Source organism: Vanacampus margaritifer, chromosome 1, assembly GCF_051991255.1.
Source record: "Vanacampus margaritifer isolate UIUO_Vmar chromosome 1, RoL_Vmar_1.0, whole genome shotgun sequence".
NCBI lineage: Eukaryota > Metazoa > Chordata > Actinopteri > Syngnathiformes > Syngnathidae > Vanacampus > Vanacampus margaritifer.
The window spans coordinates 9,360,379-9,380,521 of record NC_135432.1 but is presented as its reverse complement, the minus strand read 5'-3'; the positions used below and the strand labels follow the sequence as shown (position 1 = coordinate 9,380,521).

The 20,143-nt window shown below is 40.4% G+C and overlaps 2 protein-coding genes across 2 annotated transcripts; both read right to left on the bottom strand.

The window, feature by feature from the left end:
* Positions 1–613: 613 nt before the first annotated feature.
* On the bottom strand, positions 614–12,750 carry stat1a (signal transducer and activator of transcription 1a). Its single transcript, XM_077570103.1, has 24 exons — positions 12,638–12,750; positions 11,210–11,340; positions 10,065–10,209; positions 8,791–8,886; positions 8,633–8,716; positions 8,475–8,553; positions 8,300–8,394; positions 7,944–8,095; positions 7,548–7,706; positions 7,378–7,470; positions 7,237–7,296; positions 7,139–7,159; positions 6,966–7,056; positions 5,194–5,235; positions 5,023–5,112; positions 4,852–4,950; positions 4,525–4,660; positions 4,368–4,423; positions 2,452–2,549; positions 2,099–2,238; positions 1,840–2,028; positions 1,600–1,675; positions 1,426–1,519; positions 614–1,337 (listed from the first exon to the last, which is right to left on the bottom strand). The coding sequence occupies exons 2-24, from the start codon at positions 11,335–11,337 to the stop codon at positions 1,308–1,310; spliced, it is 2,253 nt and encodes a 750-aa protein (XP_077426229.1). The 5' UTR covers positions 11,338–11,340; positions 12,638–12,750; the 3' UTR covers positions 614–1,307.
* A 1,611-nt stretch (positions 12,751–14,361) lies between these two features.
* Positions 14,362–19,828, bottom strand: LOC144035829 (growth/differentiation factor 8-like). Its single transcript, XM_077545850.1, has 3 exons — positions 19,501–19,828; positions 18,512–18,879; positions 14,362–17,218 (listed from the first exon to the last, which is right to left on the bottom strand). Exons 1-3 carry the CDS (start codon positions 19,826–19,828, stop codon positions 16,838–16,840), a joined length of 1,077 nt encoding a protein of 358 aa, XP_077401976.1. The 3' UTR covers positions 14,362–16,837.
* Between the last annotated feature and the right edge of the window lie 315 nt (positions 19,829–20,143).

Genomic DNA, 20,143 nt, shown 5'->3' with positions numbered 1-20,143 from the left:
CCTTCGAGGACCCAGCCTTGAGAACTTGGACACAGGCAAGCAGTGAGTGAGTCTGGTCAGTCGCATTTCTGAGGCGAGCCAACACAGTTGGAATCAACCAATGAGCGAAGAGCGGAGTGACGTCAGAAAAGCGACTCGTTGAAGTCTTTTTTTTTCTGCGGAAACGGAGTAAAAATCCAACATCCAGCCGAAGAGACTAGAGACAGTAATGAATGACATGTCGTTGCGGGAAAAAGTTGAAGAGTGAAGACTGACAATGATTTAAACAAAGTTATTGCGATGCTTGCACGTTGATTGGGATTCTGTAAACGAGTGGTAAAAACGCATGACCTACCACTTCTATGTGGCCTAATGATCTTCACCTGTGCTTATAAAGACGAGGTAGCACCTGCATCTGCATTGCTAACCTGTGGACATCTGCCGCAAACGCGTGGAAAAAAAATAAACCCGTGGCTCTTACAATGATTATGAAAATAGAATATAAATTACCAAAATGACTCATTGTACACAATCGTGAAAATATTTTGGATTTCATAACATTTAACCACACACACACACTTTAGCAGCACCTGCTAAAATGACACAACAAATGACAAAATAAAGGAAACGTGTATTTGTGCAAATGTTTTACCACGTTAAACAAGCTCAGTTTCATTAGTCTACTACATTTCAAATATGACTAATGTGATTCTGATGAGGACACCGAAGTCACGCTATCGTGATATTGACCCAACAAACAAGCACATTCATAGACCTGGTCTATCAAAAACAGTTATGGCAAGCCAGTAGAAGTAAGTTGGGACAGGGCTGTCCAAACTACGGCCTGGACAATTTCATACAGTTAATCTCAGTGAACATCTTGAGACGAACGTTCACACCGTGGGAAGTGAAACTACGTTGCTTGTACACTAGTCAGGCCAAAGCCTTATATAGAGAGTTTGGACAACTCCGCTGTGATTGGTCAACTGCTGGTCACATGACATATGGACGCCATCTTGTTACCCTGCAAAAGCCGAGTTCGCCAAACTCTCTTTGTATACGGCTCTGAGTCAGGCGAGTGCACCACTACACCGTCCGATTATCATCACCATCGTTAGTAGTAGTAATAATTCAAATATATTGAATGATACCTGTTCAACAGTTAGCACACATGCATGTTCTCAAATGATATTTTCACAATACTTTGCACACATGTCTACAATTCTGTATTGTGTATACTGTATATATATATCATACACAGTAAGATGGCATCTTATGTTGGCCGACTGACAAATGTTTGCTGCAGGAAGGAATCAGGACAGAGAAGCTCAGTTTTGATCCTGAAAGTCTGCCGTCATCTGGGAACAAATCGACAAAAAAGACATTGTTTCTTTTTATTTCTGCGTAAAGTGCAATTTCTTTTTCTGATGGTTAGTTTTGCCTTACCGCATCAAGATCTGCAGTACTGACTGACTGCTCCAAATACCTGTAGACGTCAGGCGACATGGGCATCATTTTCTCTTGCAGCCGGGCCGGGTGTCTGCGGCGTGATGCCAGAAGTCATCATCAACTCACGGGTTCAGTCATGGAACACACTCGTCATTTGAAAATGTTGCTTACACTTCTGAGACGGATATGAGCTCCGTTTTCATGTAGCCGCTCTTCTCTGTGTTGTCTACGTCCATGGGCTCTGGAGCTGGAGGCCAGTTGGACACAAATTGCGTACAATAATAATAATAACAATAAGAATCTACAATTGTACAATGAGTTCAAGACCAAGCCAGTTAACTCAATTTACTTGCATATCAAATACTACATTTCCTCCATATGATCGTGTAAAGGAAAGAATGCATGTCTTACCCTCTGAGTTTTTGGTATAGTACTTCTTAAAGGCAATGTCTTTTGGGATGTCGGGGTAGAGGAAGCGCAGCGGGTTATCAGGGATGTCGTCGGTGGCCATCACCTTGTAAGTGCGGATGATGTCGGCTAGCGGGACGGCAGTCAGATCTTTCTTCGTGTACGGCACCACTGAGTGGAAGATGGGCTTGTCTGAAAGGGAATCGGAATCAATTGAACACACCAGAGTAAACAAAAGAGAAGATAGAGATCCTGTGCTCACAGTGCATGTCATGTTCGATCCACGTGAAGGTAACAGCTCCCTCTTTGCTGCTCTCGCTGAACCTGAGCAAGAAGGTCCCCGGGCACTTGTCGCTCAGCAGGGCCTTTTCGCGCTCCTTGCTGATGAAGCCCATGACGAAGCTGCACGTACGCAGGAAGGAATTAAGGAGTTAAGACCATTTTATTTATACAGCACAGTACATTCATACGGAAGTGTGTTCCTTAAAGGGAGATTTTCCTTGTCTCCGTTGCTACTTGCTAACATTGGGTTTAATTGATTTTCTCCAAATAAACAGAGTGTGTCCGGCTGCTTCAGATTCCACACGAGGAGCATTCCAAACAGGAAGAACTTACCCATCGTTCCAAAGGAAAAGCAAGTGTCTCTTGATCAGATCCAGGATGCCTTCAATCCACGACCAGAAGGAAAAAGATTTCTCGTTGGAATTTTGGGCCTACACAAAAGCAATGTTTGTCTTAGTGGAGACCGGGGCTGTCAGTCAATTCAATATTTGAATCGTAATTAATCACAATTTCAATGATTAACGCATGCTTAATCACACATTTTACATCAGTTCTAAATGAACAATAAATATTTTTTCAAGTTTTATACTCTTTTAATTTACATAAAAGTTGAAAAATGTTTACCTAATACAAACGTTTGTATCGTTTACTTCATTGTTGCAGTAATTTTATAGTAATTCCTAACATTTGATGTTAAAAAGATGCACAGTACTATTTAAAAAAAAAAAAAAAAAAGAGTGTGAAATTGAATTGATTTGTGTTGAGGTCATTTATCTGCCACTAGATAGCATTTGCGTTTTATGTTGGACATTGTTGACAGCAACAGTGCATTTTTCTTTTTATAGCAACACATTCACTCCCAGCCATTTTCACTGAAGCAATCCCCTTCACTCCCGGCTGTTTTACTGGATTTTTACAGATTTTGCAAGGCCCACAGAATATTGTGTTCTAACGCTATAAAAACATGGAACCTACCAAATGAAAGTTTAGAGCCTCTTCTTTCATCAGGAATTTTTTTCCATATCTGTTTCTGTTTTGCATCAATTAGCATTAGAATATAGCTAAATGTCATCATTATTCACAAATCTATTTAGAAATGTGAGTAAAAGAGCTTTTTTTTCAACATGGCCCTGGTTGATCTCTTTTGCTCTGCTGCCACCTGCTGGCCGTTTGTGTAATAACTACCATTTCTTTAACCGTTCTTTGCAGTTGAGAGGCTGCATCAAAGCCATCTGTATGCTCTAGCATTAAAAAAAACATTTAAGAAAGCATAAATACGTCTTTGGGACACTAAAAACATTTAAAATAGAACGTATTTTTACGTTTTGTGGAGCAACTGGGTTAAGAGCTGTTTAATTGTTTTAGAGTGACACTTTGCACAGCATTGTATGCTTTTATTGTGTTAAATTTTATATAAACGCACATTGTCAGGAGTGACACTGCGAATGAGACAGAAATAACAGCGATCTGTTACGCTAGGTATCTTCTGGATTTGCTGAATAAAATGCGCCTTAAGATAAAGCGACTTGGAGCCACTCCCACCTAAGATGAGCATATACACGACCCGAGTCTGAGAGCTTATGCAGACCTCTTGAGAGCTGTAGCAACCTAGCTAGGCGCTAACTGCTAACCGGCACTATCAAAAGTGTTCTCCTCTTGAAGCAGGGAAGCGTGATGGTGCGTCCCAGTCCAAATGACTCCTCCACTCAAACTGTCTGCTTGTTAAACATTGTGTATATTAGCTCTTTGACTGCCAAAAACGTTAAATAACGTTTAGTTATATAGCTATATAGAGTGCCAAAGACGTTAAAAGACGTTTGTTTCAAAACAGAGGTGAAACTAACCATTTTCTATTGTTGATTACTGAAAAACGGAATAAGGTAGAAACAAACTTTTTTTTCTGATGAAAGATGAGAGTCCAGTCTTTCATTTGGTAGTATGTGTGTTTCCATAGTCCAAACACAACATTTTCTGTGGACCTTGAAAGATCAGTCAAAATGCTTAAATCGGCTGGCACTGGCGACGTCCCTTTTCTGAAAACGTCTGGCAGTCAAAGAGTTAGTTGCGGTGCAATATTGTCTTTCCAAATTAGGGACGTGCATTAATCGTCGTAAAAAAAATGGTTCCGTTAAAGGAACTTTTAAGCTAATGTATTACTAATGCGTTTATTTTGACACCCCTTGTGGAGACACAACCTATTGCATTACATTCTGGAATTCTAAAGATCTGTGATTACATCTGTCTGTCACCTTGCAGAACTTGTTCCAGGGAATTAGCCCTTCTGGGTTCCCCTGAGCTTTGGGACCTGCAGAGAGTCAAAGTTATTTTCTTATTCTTATCATCTCAAGATGATTCACTTGTTTTCATGCTTTGGTGCGAGATGCCACTTGTGGTGGTGGGTCTGACCCAGCAGCTTGTCAGCCAGCATGTTGAGCTGCTCCTGGCTCAGGCCTCGCTTGGTGATGGAGGAGAACTGCCAGCCGAGAACTTCGGAGAGCTCAGACCACTTGGCTGACGGGGGAGACAGGAAGAACTCCAGATTCTGGGAAGGGAGACAAAAAGGAACATCTTTAAACTACTTTCCTACTCGTAGCCCTTTGAGATCTTGCGATGTAAAGGGCATTATAAATCAAATGTATTATTATTATTTATCTGAATGACTTTTTTTTTGTGTATCTGGTTAAATAAAGGTGGATGATTCGTGGCCAGTGATAAATGTGCTGTTGTGGTCACCTTAGGTTCATTGGTCAGCATGTTGTACCACAAGATGGAGGCCCAGCCGCTGGGCAGCTGGCACACGTTGGAGATCACCACCACAGGCAGAGACAGCGCCTGAGACGGACGCAATGATCAGTCCTTTACTTGGCCTGCATAAGCAATACTCCGCAACTTGCGCATTCTCACCTCCAGCTTGATCTTAGTACCAGACTGGCTGAGCTGCAGCTCAGACTCAAAGCTCAGAGAGTGAAGCTCCTTTGTAACGATCAATGGACTCTAGACACACCAGCACACCTGTGTTTGTATATTGCGCAATCCGACCGGAGTGAAAACCACAAACATAAGTACTAATCTTACCTCACTGGTTCGGTTTCCTTGGAGTTTCTGCTCTTTCAATTGCTGTGGGGGGAGGGGGGACGCACACTTTTAGTGGATTCCATGGAATTGTATTTCGTGTACACACACGTTACTCCCAAAAAGTTAAGGACATAATTGTGAAATTTCAGTGTGAACTTAAAATGCACTTAAAACCTTACGGGTGGGCTGATTTTGACCTGAACTTTTGTGTTCAAACTTTCAGTATTGCTGTTCTTTAACTCTTTGACTGCCAGACGTTTTCAGAAAAGGGATGCCGTGGGTGCCAGCCGATTTAAGCATTTTGACTGATCTTTTGACTGATCTTTCAAGGTCCACAGAAAATTATGTGTTTGGACTATGGAAACACACATACTACCAAATGAAAGATTGGACTCTCATCTTTCATCAGAAAAAAAAGTTTGTTTCTTCCTTATTCCGTTTTTGAGTAATCAACAATAGAAAATGGTTAGTTTCACCTCTGTTTTGAAACAAACGTCTTTTAACGTCTTTGGCACTCCTCCATAGGATTTTACTAAACGTTATTTAACGTTTTTGGCAGTCAAAGAGTTAACCAAGACCTGGATGGAAACATTCCCAACAGGTGTTCTATCTACTTCTATGCCTTTCTGTAATTCTTCCAGTCTCTATTTATATCGCTGTTGCAACATGTTGACGACATTCTGAGACACTCTAACCTCTCCTCAGGCAGAGGCCAGTTCCTGTTTGAAGTCTTGTAAAATTGATCAATTGTTCTTTGGGTCTCATGATGTCAAAATTAAAGCCAATTCAGATTTTTGGCAGATTAAAATTCTGACAAGTGATTAATTGGCTGTTTATTACCCAATGAATAAAATAACTTCTGTTTTTGGTCCCTTAACGCTTAAAACAATAAATATATGAATTACAGGCAGAACATTTGACTGTTTTCCCATACTTTACAAAAGAGAGAAAAAGCAGCTTAAATATGCACATTTCCTGTAGTTTTTTAAAAAAAAAATTGTAAAAAAAAAAAGTGCGTGTGTGTGTTTAAAAAAAAAAAAGAGTTAATATCAACAAATTAAATCGGTCGATTGACTAATTGGTCAGGCCCTAGTTAATATCTACTCCACACTCCTTGGGCGTGTTTTCATTTGATTAAAAAAATTATGAAAATGTAAATAGTATTAGAAGTGAGGTCATCACCGAGTGTAAATGCTTTTACTTTTTAAATCCAGGTTAATTAAAAACTTATCTGTTTTCCTATACTTTTGATTAATGTCTTCTAAACATTTTTAAAGTGCAATATAAGATCAATCCATTTACCATATTTGATAAAAACTACTTGTATTTATTTACTCTTAAATGTTTTTAAAGTCTTCTGCTAATGTTTTGTCATTTTTGCAAGCTACTTTTGTTTTCTCTGCTTTGCTTCTAAATGTCGTTGACTGTTGTGTTTGCTGATGTTTGTAGGTGTTGTGTCACTGCTTGTGTAAAGCTCATGAGTTGCCTCGTGTATGAAATGTGCTATATAAATAAAACTGCCTTGCCTTGCCTTTTTAAAAGGACCGTTTAAATACCTCTTCTAATTGCACCAGGAAATGTATTGGTCCATTCACGGATCAAACACCTGTTGTGAACGTCAGCAGTTAATTTCCTTGTTCGACAACAGCAAGTTGTGGAGCAAGCACTGAATATTATATTAGGCTGGAATGTCTATTATGTCCCCAACTTTAGTGTATATTTCTCCTGTAAGCTTTCATTCCAATCTCAGCAATTCAACTGTGACTACTTGCCAGATGTCTGAACTCTGCTGCTAGGCTGCCATTGGACTCCTCCATGTTCATGACTTTGATGTGCGTTCCCAAGATGTTGAACCTACGGAACCTAAAAGATACACATGGATCTCTCAGTGCCATTCAGCATGAAAAATCGACTTGACTTACTCGATGTGTCAAGTGTGACATACCCTTTCTTGTCTGTCACATCCCTAAAAAGGCCAAGAAGACACATTAATGACAAGTTTGTACAAAGTATTGACGTTCGTTTGGCGGCGTGAGATCATACTTGTCGAATACAGCCTTGACTTTGAGTTGGTAGTTAAACTCGGGCAGCTTCACCAGGAACCTGAACGCACATCACAGATGGCAAGAAAATGATGTGAGGTATAAATAGTCTTGCTTGCTGAGTGTGGTATGTGTTTCTTACCGCAGTTTCACGGTGAACTGAATGGCAGTTTTCAGCACCAGTGGCCTCTGGGGGTGGGTGGGCATGCAGGGCTGCCTCTCCACAACCAAAGTGCTGCTCACAGAGAAACAATCGCATGATACATCAACGCAAGGGATGAACAACAGGCCAGGAGAGGATCAATACGTTACTTGGAGAGGAGGTTCTTCAGCATCTCCAGGGCTCGGACCTCCAGGAAGTCTTTCTTCATTGTTATGGGGTCGCTTTCGTATGTGAACTTCTGCTCCAGCTCTTGTAGCTTCTTGAGATGCTGGCGAAACTGTTGAAGAGTCTCTGCTACTGCGGTGAACCTGCAGAGGGGCAAGGAGTAGGTGGGAAGAAATTCTCTCGAGGCATAATGCTACTATGGCTTGTTTTCAAGTTGTGAGCGGTCTTGGTCCTTTTATTTGTTTTGCTTTGTGCTGCGAGGTAAAATTTGAGCTTCATAAACGCTGCTGCCTGAGTAAAATGAGTTAGGAGCTTAGTCACGGTGCGAATCAAAGTGGTAAGTCAAGCTAGCAGTGTATAGCGGCTACGCTGGTTCTCACCAGCTCTGCAGCTGATCCAGGCAGGCGTTGGGCGGCCCGCCGATGCAGGCAATCTGCTGCCGCCGCTTCCACTCGGGCAGCTCCTCGGAGATCAGGTCCGACAGCAAAGCTTGAGTCACGTTCAGGAGATCAGTCAGCTGGAGAATCACGTCCTGATTACAAAAAGGTTAGCGTGATTTATAGTCACCGCCTTTTTCTGTTAGTAGGAAATATCCCACTCGAGTCTTATGCTTATCAAAGGATTCCATTGTTTGTTTGTGTGTTTTTTTGTTCACACACTACATCCATAGCTAGGGCCGACCGACACTGTTGCGTCGTATCAAATTTCTGCAGCGTTCATTCAAAGATGAACCAACCTGCCGTTTTGCTTTCAGATCCAAGCACATCCTATTGATGATCATCTTCTCCTTCTCCAGTTCCTTTGGCATCATCACATCATTAAGTTCGTTCTCTACACAAACACACAAGCCCTTACGTCACCTCCAACGATGCCACATGAATACGTATCTTTGCCTTGTAGGCAGGCTTCACCTCTGTTCCTCAGCGTGTTGAACTTGAAGTCGTATTCATCCTGCTGATCTTCCAGATTTTTGATGGTTTGATCTGCCACCTGAGACACACATTTGTGAAGAGAACTTGAAACATCCCCAGAGTCAAACCTGAAGCATGAAATATTGTAAATGTATCACCTGAGCTCTGTCTCTCATCTCCTGCACTTTGCCGCCTAATTTCTGTTTCTCCACCACCATGGCTGAGGCCATCCCCCCCCCCTCCTGCAATTTTATAGTTTTTACTTGGCATCCGGAAGTGTCTTTCAGATTTGCTGAAAGTACAAGTGTACTTTTACCATTGCACTCTTTGCGCATGCAAGGATCGCACGCTCATTCTTCAGGTTCTTTGAAATGATCATGGCCATGTGCACTGGGTCGTCCTGGAATCGATCCTGGAAAATGGACACAGTACAGAATAGAACACAACGGATTATCTTGACTGTCATTGTAGCATGTGCATGTCAATTAAAAGTGTTTGACAGTTTGTGAAATATAAAGCATGAACATTAACTAAACTAAACTAAACAATAATGAATAACAAATAGAATACTGTATAAAGAGCAAAGGCACAAAATCATACATTCATCTGGTATAAAATCAAGTTAAATCAAATGTGCACAATCTGGTGTGTGGTAAGATGCTGGCAATGAAGTCAGGCAAATATTAAGTCGAGCCACATTTCTTTTCTACCTCTACAGACGCTCCCCTACTTACGAACATTCGAGTTGCGAACAACGGTACTTACGAACATTTCTGCGCGTACAGTATGTCGAAAAACGTTTGGAAAGAAATGCTGTAAGTTAGATTTTGTATTGCGCGTAGTGCTTCTTTCCGCCGCTAATACCGACGATTGGCGCTGTGAGAGCTCATTGGAGGCTGAGCAACGTGGCGAGGAGGAGGAGGAAGAAAACGCCGGTCCCCATGAAGCAGGAAATAACTTTTGAAGCCGATTCCAGCGACGATGAAGAATCTCTCATGATATAATATCCTCCTCTTCCTCCTCCTCCATCATCTCCTTAAGCATCGAGTACATCTTCCAAAAGTAAGTTAAACTTCATTTTATTTATCTTATTACGTACATGTACATACTGTGTGTGTGTGTCTTTCGCTCTCTCTCTCTAACATACGTAGTACAGTACTGTACGTATTCTCTCCATTTTATTAAGTTTTTTTCAGTACAAACCAATGCAGGTTACTTGTACAAGCCTTAAACATACTTATATAAGCCTCCAATATACTTATATAGGCTTTAAACATAAATTATAATACAAAATATAGCACTGAAGCAACTTACGAACAAATTCACCTTACGAACGATCGTCCGGAACGTAACTCGTTCGTAAGGTGGGGAGCGTCTGTATTCTCAATATCTCTTCTCTCATCTTCCCTATTTTAATGACCTCATTCTATATTTTTGGCATCTTGAAATAATGTTTGTATCGTCACTTTCATCCAAGTAGTCTGGAATAAAATCAAGAGGAAGGAATGATTAGAGCGTCAAGCTAAATTAATTATGGAGGTAGTCGAGGAGGATGTTGAATTAAAAAGTGTGGTGGCAGCGCAGTCTGACCTGCAGGTTTCTCTTGATCTTGCGGCAGTTGTGTTGCTGTAGGAAGTTGTTCTCCAGAGCAAAGCGGCTGTGTTGGTCATCCAGCTGGGCCAGGAGGTCATGAAAGCGTACGACCGCTAATGATTCTTGACCTGCCACCGAGTCCCTGAGAATGCCGAGACATACGGGAGATGTGTTGATCAGTGCTACAGCACAATATATAATATTATATACAGGAGTAATATTTGCTCCATGAAAATGCATGAATTTATTCCCAACAGTCCACTGCCTCTGGTACATGTCGATGCCAGATTTTTCTTTTAATTTTTTTTTTTTGCCATTCAGATTTCAGCCACTGTGTGTTGCCAAATTCAATCTAATCTTCCCAGGGCCTTCACATTCAGTATTGCTGGTTCATGCAATTTCATCTATGTTAGCAATGTCAAGTTTGTTGCCTTTATGACACGGGGATCACGCAGGGGAAAATATTGAACTTTCTTGACTCTGGAATATATAAATATTATGTGCAATAAAATTGCTATTCCAAAGCACCAATCACATTGTTCAGTAATTATTGCCCATATAGTCAAAAATATTGTCATCGGAAATGTCCTTGAAATTAATACTTCCCCATTCCTAGTTATAACACTCCGACACTGATTATATTCATAAGCCTGTCTATGGTGATTTACATTGTTTGTTAGCATTAAATTATTGATGATTTGTTTTGTGGGTCTTATGGTAAACTTTGTACAGTGTGTACACTAGGGGTGGGCATCTTTGAATGTCTCACGATTCGTTTCGATTCCGATTTTTGGGCCTGCGATTCGATTCAGAATTAATTAGTGCGTTACTCGCTGCACTTTTATCACTCAAAAGAACGGCTCCACACTGCAAAAAAACAACTTTTATTGGAGTAACTTTTTCCTTCTACTCTCTAATGTGGCTACAACTTAACAGTGTATTAGACCATGTGGAACCACACTGCCCATAAGTGGCCAAATCGGGTACAACATGAACAGCGCTCCAAATAAAGGCAAAGACAGACAAAGGCAAGACAGTATAAAATAATTTAAATAAAATCGATTTTGGGACATTTAAAATCGATTCTGAATCATTCTAAATGAGAATCGATTTTTTGGGCCACACCCCTTAAGTAATCTCACCAGTCGATGCTCTCAATCCACTTGCTCAGGTAATCTCTGATGTCCATTGGGAAAGAGTCATCGTACAACAGGTCCACTTGCTCCAGGTACTTGGAGTCCAGCATCTGAAGCTGGCACCACTGAGACATCTCCTAGCCAATGGGTAAATTCAACATTCAAGCCATTAAACGTCTTGTAACAAGCATCTCTTCATACATGTAATAATGATATGTGCTGCTTCAAAATCAAGTATAAGGTGTTTATTTAATTAGGTTATGTCTGGTCAACATGTAGATGTGACAAAAGTACTGACAATATATACTCAAGTAGAAGTCCAGATACTTGTGTAAAAAAAAGGGGGGGGGGGCTGGTAATAGTCTAGAAGTACTGATCCGACTCCTTACAAAGGGAAGTCAACTTCCAATTTAAAAAAAATAATAATATGTTGTATGTGCCAGTGCCCCCACTAGTCTAAACACAGCATTCTGATTAATCTTGCATTTGTAGAATATTAGTTAAGCACCTGCTTTTATCCATTTCAGGGGGCGACCATTATACCACTTGTTCTCGACTGAAAATGACGTCAGAATGAATTCAGGTAATGACCAATCACAGCTCATCTCTTTTCTGAAGCTGCATCGTGATTGGCCATTACCTGAGCCCTGAGCAACTGTTTTGTCATTTTCAGTCGACAGCATATGGCAAAATGGCCGTCCCCTGAGAAGGCTAAAAACAGGTGAATTTAGGTGTTTTATTCGTATGCCACAAACACAATATTAATCATAATACCATGTTTAAACATATTTTTTAAAAGACTGAAATGTACTTTAAGTACAACAGTAAAAATAAAAAAATAAAAACAATTATAGATGGATCTGCAGATTTTTATAACTTTTTTTAAAAGGTTTTTTTAAGCCAATTTTTTTAGCCAGCTAAGGCTTTTGTTATCGAAGTAGTAAATGTTGTGAACTTAAACACACACACACACCCGCACACAACAACAAAATAAGTTCATGACAAAGAGAGAAACACACTGGACTGTACGTGTTTTTCAGGCTAGATAGAAGAAAAAACACCAGCTGGTGTTTTTTTAGGATGGTCCAACATATTTGCCACCAATCATTCTGGGGAATATTTTGTATATAGATATCTGCGCTAAAATGTAGAGAGTGAAAGTTAAAAAATAAAATAAAATAAAAATCGTGGTAAAAATACTCAATACTTCGTTACTTCCGGCAAGCAGACGTTCCAGGTAAGGTAGCTTGTCATTATAGTAACTGCTGTCTTTAATAAGTACATTAGATCAGTTGCTTGGTAAGTTTACATTAAACGACGCGTTGCTTTAATACGTAGCATACACTACTTGATTCAGCAACCATACGGAATTAAGCCGTACTGTACAACAGTCAACGGTCTAAAGAAAATAGGTAAACAAATATTGAAACTTACCGTTTATAATTAGGTTGAGACAATAAGTAACCAAATGGGGAGGAACAATAAGGCTTGTTCTGTTTCCTTTGCTTCTTCTTCCTTGTTCTGACAACTATTTTGTCAGGCACAATTTGGTTTGACTGTGACATGGAAGTAACCAATCACCGCCAAGATAGTATGACAGTGGTGTCCGCCTATTTCTTAAAACAGCCAATCAAATTGTTTAAAACCGGCTGTTCTGTCATTTAGGTATTCCCCCTATAAAGCCAACAGTACTTAGTTATTACATGTCAAATGTCTTTCTTACAACCCAAGAACAAGCCTAAACATGTGACCATGTTTTGCGTTTTTCGGTCTTGTAAATCTTCTTACAGCACATGTTTGTTTTTTAGGATTTAAAGATAAAATAATGACTCATTGAGGGGGGGTATTACTTGAAGGAACTGCCACATTGAAGACCACGTGTTTTCAGAGAAAGCGAAAGGAACTGTCTACAAAAGCCTCCGAAACTGAAACCTAGCTCTTCAGTCACTTCAGTTTAGGAAAATCGTTACCGTGCAATCTGGAGAAACACAAGTTTATGGCACCTTAATGCACGTCACGGAAGAAGTTTCTGAAACATTGTTTTATACATAAAATATGCTAATTGTTACGTTAAATTATATTCTTTCTTAATATGGGGTTCCATTTGTATGGGGTAAGGTTTCATTTGTGCCGAAATATGTCGTCACGCCCACTACTAATAATATTGAACACAGTGAACTTAGTAAAGTCATATTATTTTATTTAGTTAGTTATTTTAACAAGACACTCGCTAACTCGCATTTGATAAATGTGTTGCAGTGTTATGGTATTATGTCACTGGAATAGTCTAGAAAATAACGTTCACACAAAATGATGAATTATGAATTCATAAGGCGTCGTCATCGGTCCCTAGCCAAAATATTAATATTTTTACTTAAAGTAAATCAAACACTTATTATGAAAACGTTTTATCTTAAATTATCACCTTCCTCCTAACATAAACACAAAATAATGTCTTTAATTTTTATTTTTTTACTTTTCCTGTGAGGGGGTTAGGGTGGAATTCTCTTTAAATGATATCCCCCAAGGCGCAATTTTCAGGTACAAAGAGACTGATTAAAATGTTGATAAACAAAAATGGTTATCATTATATAATCATTGGTTATATTTAATTAAAGTATCTCCAAATAATTGTGTGTCCACTATAGCCTATCATATATATATATATATATATATATATATATATATATATATATATATATATATATGACTGGTTAGCACGTCCGCCTCCCAGTGCTGAGGACGTGAGATCGAGTCCGGGCTTCGGCCTTCCTGGGTGGAGTTTGCATGTTCTCCCCGTGCTTGCGTGGGTTTTCTCCGGGTACTCCGGTTTCCTCCCACATTCCAAAAACATGCATGGCAGGTTGATTGGACACTCCAAATTGTCCATAGGTGTGATTGTGAGTATGATTGTTTGTCTCTGTGTGCCCTGCAATTGACTGGCAACCAGTTCAGGGTGTACCCTGCCTACTGCCCGAAGCCAGCTGGGATAGGCTCCAGCAACCCCCGCGACCCTTGTGAGGACAAGCGGTAAAGAAAATGGATGGATGGATGGATATATATATATATATATATATATATATATATATATACATACATATATATATATATATACACACACACACACACACACACACATTGGGAAATCCACCCAAAAAAAGACCTATATTATGTATTAGAAATATTTTAGCTGCAGCTCAAAATCACATGGATGTGAACTCAAGTTCAGTGCAATTAAAAAATGTCGTTTGCTGACACTGTGTTCCAGCAAAACATTTAGGTCACAAATCCCCATGAAGAACAATAACAGCTTGGACATCTGCACTCAGCATCAAATCAAGACAGAACCTCCTGTAGAGATTTTTTTTTTTTAATGTCTTCTTGGTCTTATTCTTGCAGCCGCAAGCCCAAAGTACTAACATACATTTCCCGCATATTCACCAGGTGTATAAAAAGTAAAAACCTCAGTATGTTTCACTTTCTCATATGAAAACCCAACAACCACCAAGCTACAGTAAATGAGATTGGAGTTTCCGGTCTCAAAAATGCTAATTAAAAATATTGTTGGCTAAAGTATGTCTATAAATTAGTTCCAATTTGTACTTTTTTAAATGTCCTGATAAATTAATGGTGTATGATTCACAGCATGGGTTTTTCAAGCATGCACAGGGAAGAACGGTCACCCAGTTCATTGTTTATCAAACAAAGGCACATGCTTAACATCCTGCAGGCTTTCTTTTGGCCAAAGCTCAAATCAGACAGAAAGGACAGGAAGCAGCAGGGAGCCTAACAGATCTTGCATCTCTGTATCAAACTAGACACAGTGGTACCTTGACTTATGAGTTTAATTTGTTCCTTGACCAAGCTCATAACACAATTTACTTATTTGTCAAAACAATGTTCCCCAGTGAAATCCACTTAATCCGTTCCAGCCTGCTCAAAAAACGTATTTACGTGTTTTAAGAAAGGGGGGGGGGGGTGTTGTGGCAGTATACGTAATAATAGACGATATAAAGATATTAACTGGTTCTATTAAAGCCCCAGTGTATAGTCCTTAGCACCATCTAGTGGTCAAAGAATAGCATTTAGAAGCACACAGGAGCACACACACACTACGGTGGCTCAGAAAGACCACATTTCGCAAGCCTACCACCAATTCTTATTTTGCGTGAACAAACGAGCATATCGGCAAGCGGCGGCAACTTGCCAGCCATTGTGAAGCCCGGCAAGCGACGCCGAAAGACTGAACGAGTCGGAATTAGCCGGCTAACAAGAGCGGCTAGGGTGAGTTAGTCGGAGCGATAGGCTGGAGTGGCTAACAAGTGCAGCTAGCGGGAGAAGCTAGTAAAGAGAAATGCTAGTAAAAGCTTGCGAGAGCAAAGCAGAAGGTGACAAGCGACGGGAGTCAGTGACGACCACCTGCAGGCCCCAGCTGTGGAAGGTAAGCGGCGGTCGACCCCTTGGGTCCGAAACTCGATGCAAGCACCATCAGGGCTTAGGTTGTCCTTTGGGCATCCGTAGCATAAAGATGGCAGCAAAACATGGCAGCTCTATTAAGGAGAGACTACAGCCATGTAATATAATTAGTGATTACGAGACCTACGATTATATAAAAAAATATTTGTTTAGGCTATGCGATACATCATATTTTTTTTGCATACTATTGACATAAATAGTCGTGTTTTTTTTTTTTAAACGAATGAATTATTAGTTTACCACTCGATGGCGCTAGCCGGAGTTTCCCGGGTCACCAGTGACGGCAGTTGTCCCCACCCACCCATGGGGAACTGTGGACGAATAGTATTTTGCGCATGTCCATCCTCTCATTCACACTCCCTACCCCCGTCAACGAATAGGATTCACCACATGCCCGTCATCTCGTCCACAGCCCCCTCACACCATTGACGAATATTTTCCCAGGACGAATTTTGTTCCCAATCGGTCCCTGACCACAAGTAAGGCTACATTAAAGTCTTGCTAGCAGCTTCAAGACTACATATTCCCGCTTTAAGTGTATTTACTGTACATTGAAACAAGCCAAAAGTCACACAATAATTATCTCCTGTGTGCGTGTACATGATTTGTACCTATTGAAGCTATCCAGCGATAACTTTCTACAACTTTCTAGTTGACTATCATAAGAGCTCGTCGGTCAAAAATTACTCCTTGGGTTACTAGTCTATGTTTTTACGAAATTGTAGTCAGCTCCTGAGATGCTCGCAGCTGGCGGGCCCAGAAGCTAGCCGCTAGCACCTCTACTCGCGCTAGGCTAGCAGCACAACAGATGAAAAACTAAATCCAGGGTCGGAAGACACTAAACTTTGTGTGAACCCTTATTATACTTGAACTGCAGCTACAATGACAGCAAGCTAATTTTATTTTTAAAATTCACTCAAGCTCCCTTGTAAGTCAAATTTTGTCTTGCAACACAAAAGCAAAATATCCATCATGCGATGTCTCGGGAAAAAAAAGAAAGAAACTCATTAAAAGGGGTAATCGGAAGTCAAGGTACCACTGTAAAATAATACAGTACAGTACTCTGCTGATGTTCTAGATTGTTTTTAAAACTCTAAAGGTGCTACAAATCCACCAGTGTGTCTAATGGTGGCATGAAATGCTGCCCCCCTCTGTACATCAGGAGCAACCACAGTGGTCCACCACCATGGATGGGATCTTTCCGTAGATGATCTGCTCCTTGCGGTTAAAGTAGAGCATGTTAATGGGCGACATCTTTGTGGGCGTGCAGCAGGGTCCTGCCGTGCCGCGTGGGTTGGCCTTGTTTACCAGGTGTGAGTGCGGATATTGCTGCAGGTGCAAGAACTCGCACTCTCCTGAACAGTAGTTGGCTCGATAGCGCTTGGGTGCGATGATCCAGTCCCAACCAAATTCCTCAAAGTCCACGGTGAGCGGGTAACGACAGCAGCGTGTTTCAGCTGATTCTTCATCACAGTTTATACCCGAATCACGGCGGGATCTCTTTGGGCTGTCCAGGATTTTGACTTCAATGAATGGTTGCTGGAAAGGAATCAGTTGTAGCGCCGTTTACATACTCAACTCAACTCAACTCAACTCAACTCAATTTCATTTATAAAGCACTTTAAAACAACCATCGCAGCATACAAAGTGCTACATGTCCAAAAACTTCAGCAGGCTAATTCTGATGCCTGAGCCGAAAGACTGATTGAGTTAGTCTATGTCAGGGGTCAGCAGCCTTTACTGTCAAAAGAGCCATTTTAGGCCAAATAAATAACAAATCAAATCTGCCTGGAACCACAAAACATTTGAACATTGTGATGAGCGGAACAGCGTGTTCGTGTTACTCTTAATTTGCTGAGGGCCCAAGAGCTAATTAGAGCTGCACCATAACAGAAAAATATGCAGCATCCAATACTTTGAGATTCATTTTCTTCTACCTTTCGTCTTTCGTTTTTGGATTATTTATATTTTTGGGTAATTTTTCATACTTTGTTTTCCATACATTTTTAGACTTTTCTTACAAATTTCTGACATTTTTGGCAATTTTATGGACGTATTATGGTAATTTTCTGCCTCTCTCCTTCCTTATTTGGACATTTTATGTTTTGTTTTTTTAAACATATTTTCTACCTTTTTGGCTATCAATTTTCTGATATTTTTGGCAATTTTGTGAACATTTTATGATAATTTCTTTTTTTGTTTTTGAACGTTTTATGGTTCCTTTTTTGACATTTTCTTTTCAGCCTTTCCTTAAATAATTTTTCTGACTTTTTTGGGGCGGCTTTGTGGACATTTTATGCAAATTTTCGGGTATTCTTCTTTTGTTTTGGGACATTTTACAGTTAATTTTTAAAATACATTTTCTATATGTTTTTTGTGGCAATTTGTGTACATTTTACGGTAATTTTGAGGGGATTACTTATTTTGTTTTTTAACATTTTATAGCTACTTTTCACAACTGGATATTTAGTTTTCTGCCTTTTTAAAAATTTAATTATCTGCCTTTTTTTTTTCATTTTCATGAAAATTTTATGGTAATTTTTCTGCTTTTCCTCTTCATTTTTGGACATTTATGATCACTTTTTGGACATTTTTAGGTCATTTTAAAACCGTTTTCATCCACCTTTCCTCTCTTTTTCTGACAACTCAAAAACTTCGACTGAGTATTTTTGAACATTTAATTCATAAAAAAAACAACTAATTCATTAATTCATTCACATGTTAAATTTTATCTAAAAAATAAATGTGTAAAAAACAAATATCCATATCCACAGGGATCCACAGGAGAGGAACTTTGCAAAGGTGTATGTAACGCATGTAAGGTGCACTCACCAGGCCTTCCTCTCCAGGCTCTGCTGATGTGACTGCCAGGTCTTCTCCTTGAGGGTCGAAAGCATTGATGTCGATACCATAGCTGCTATCTGTCTGACGCAGCCATGCCTGCAGCAGAGACTTTATGTCCATGCTCTGCCAAGAACCGGCGCCGGCATCAGCGTCCACCTTTAAAGAGCGTACTCTGACCCGGGTGTTGTTTCCCTCCCTGTCGGGTTTGAGTCGCGAGATCTGCAGGAAGACAGTTGTGACCATGTGGACTGGCCGCAGACGAACCCACAGCTGAGCGCTCAGGATGTTCTCTGTGTGAATCTTTGGACTTAGGCTGAACAGACAATAGGACAGCCTTCCTTTTGCGATGGAGTCTGCTGGAAGACATTATTCACAGCAAATGTTTAACTTTCAAGTCCGTCACCCTGTAAATTCAGGGTTGACAAATTTCCCGCCCTCTGTCTGCAGATGTGAGTGAGCAGTAGGAGTGTGCAGTTTCATTTTTCATTTTTCAACAGGCGTCAGTAGCGATTCGTCATTGAATTTTCTCCGTTCAGCTTTAAATGTATTTATTTTTTTGCATGAATTGAGTGATTCTTTTGCATACCACTAGAGGGAGCCCTCGAACCATTAATGGGCTACGAGAATCACTGCACTACCACATACAATGTTTTGCAGTTTAGTTATCCATTTTCCATCCATCCATCCATTTCCTTTAGCGCTGATTAGGGTCAGAGGTGAGCTGGAGCCTATCCCAGCTGACTTTGGTTTAGTGGCGGGGTACAATTCTGGACTGGTTGCCAGCCAAATACATGGCACATATAGGAAAACAATCAATCACATCTAAGGACAATTGAAAGTCTTCGGTGAACCTAACATGTAAGAAAATTCAAATGCTAATTTGTTTGAGGCCACCAAATAAAAGTTGCATTAAAAATGGTCATATTGCTCCCATCAATATTAAACAAAATGAATGTTTGGTTAGTTTGGCTATTTACACTTGGTTGCCATGGTGATGATGGTTTCCGTGGTGGCGTGGTCCTCATCTTCCACCCGCGGGTCGTACTGGTCCAGGAGCTGCGTGAGAGGCGGCGCTTTGGGCAGCAGCTGCTGGATCATGTCCCTGCTAATGTTGGGTGCCTGCTCCAGCCGTAGGATGCTGAGGATCTGGGACTTGATGCTGTAGAGCCTCATCTGCTTGCTGTGCTCCCGGAATTCGCAGGCTGAGCATTGCTCTGTGCCTTCTGTCATCAGCCCGGAGGTCCGGTTCAGTTCCCTGGAGAAGCCTGCAGAGAGAAAGGCAGCCACAACAAGCAAGAGGAGCATCTTGGACACAAGTGCTTGGTGGGGTGGCGCTATCTATTGAAATGCTGTCTCTTCCCTCAGGACTCGATGATTGGCTGTTGAATCTCAAAGCAGATTTAAAGAGGTAGCTATGTTTTTTGGTTTTTGGTTTTGTTTAACACGCTGTCAGATGTAGATATCAGTGGGAGTTGTACTGGAGTTTATTGCTGGAAATTTAACATGTGCAACACAAGATAGACATAAAGTCAGAAAACAGTATGTTTAATGAGAGAATGGACTTAATTTCAAACATGCAGTACAAAGAAATAATTCTACCCCATCACCAGTACCTAAGAT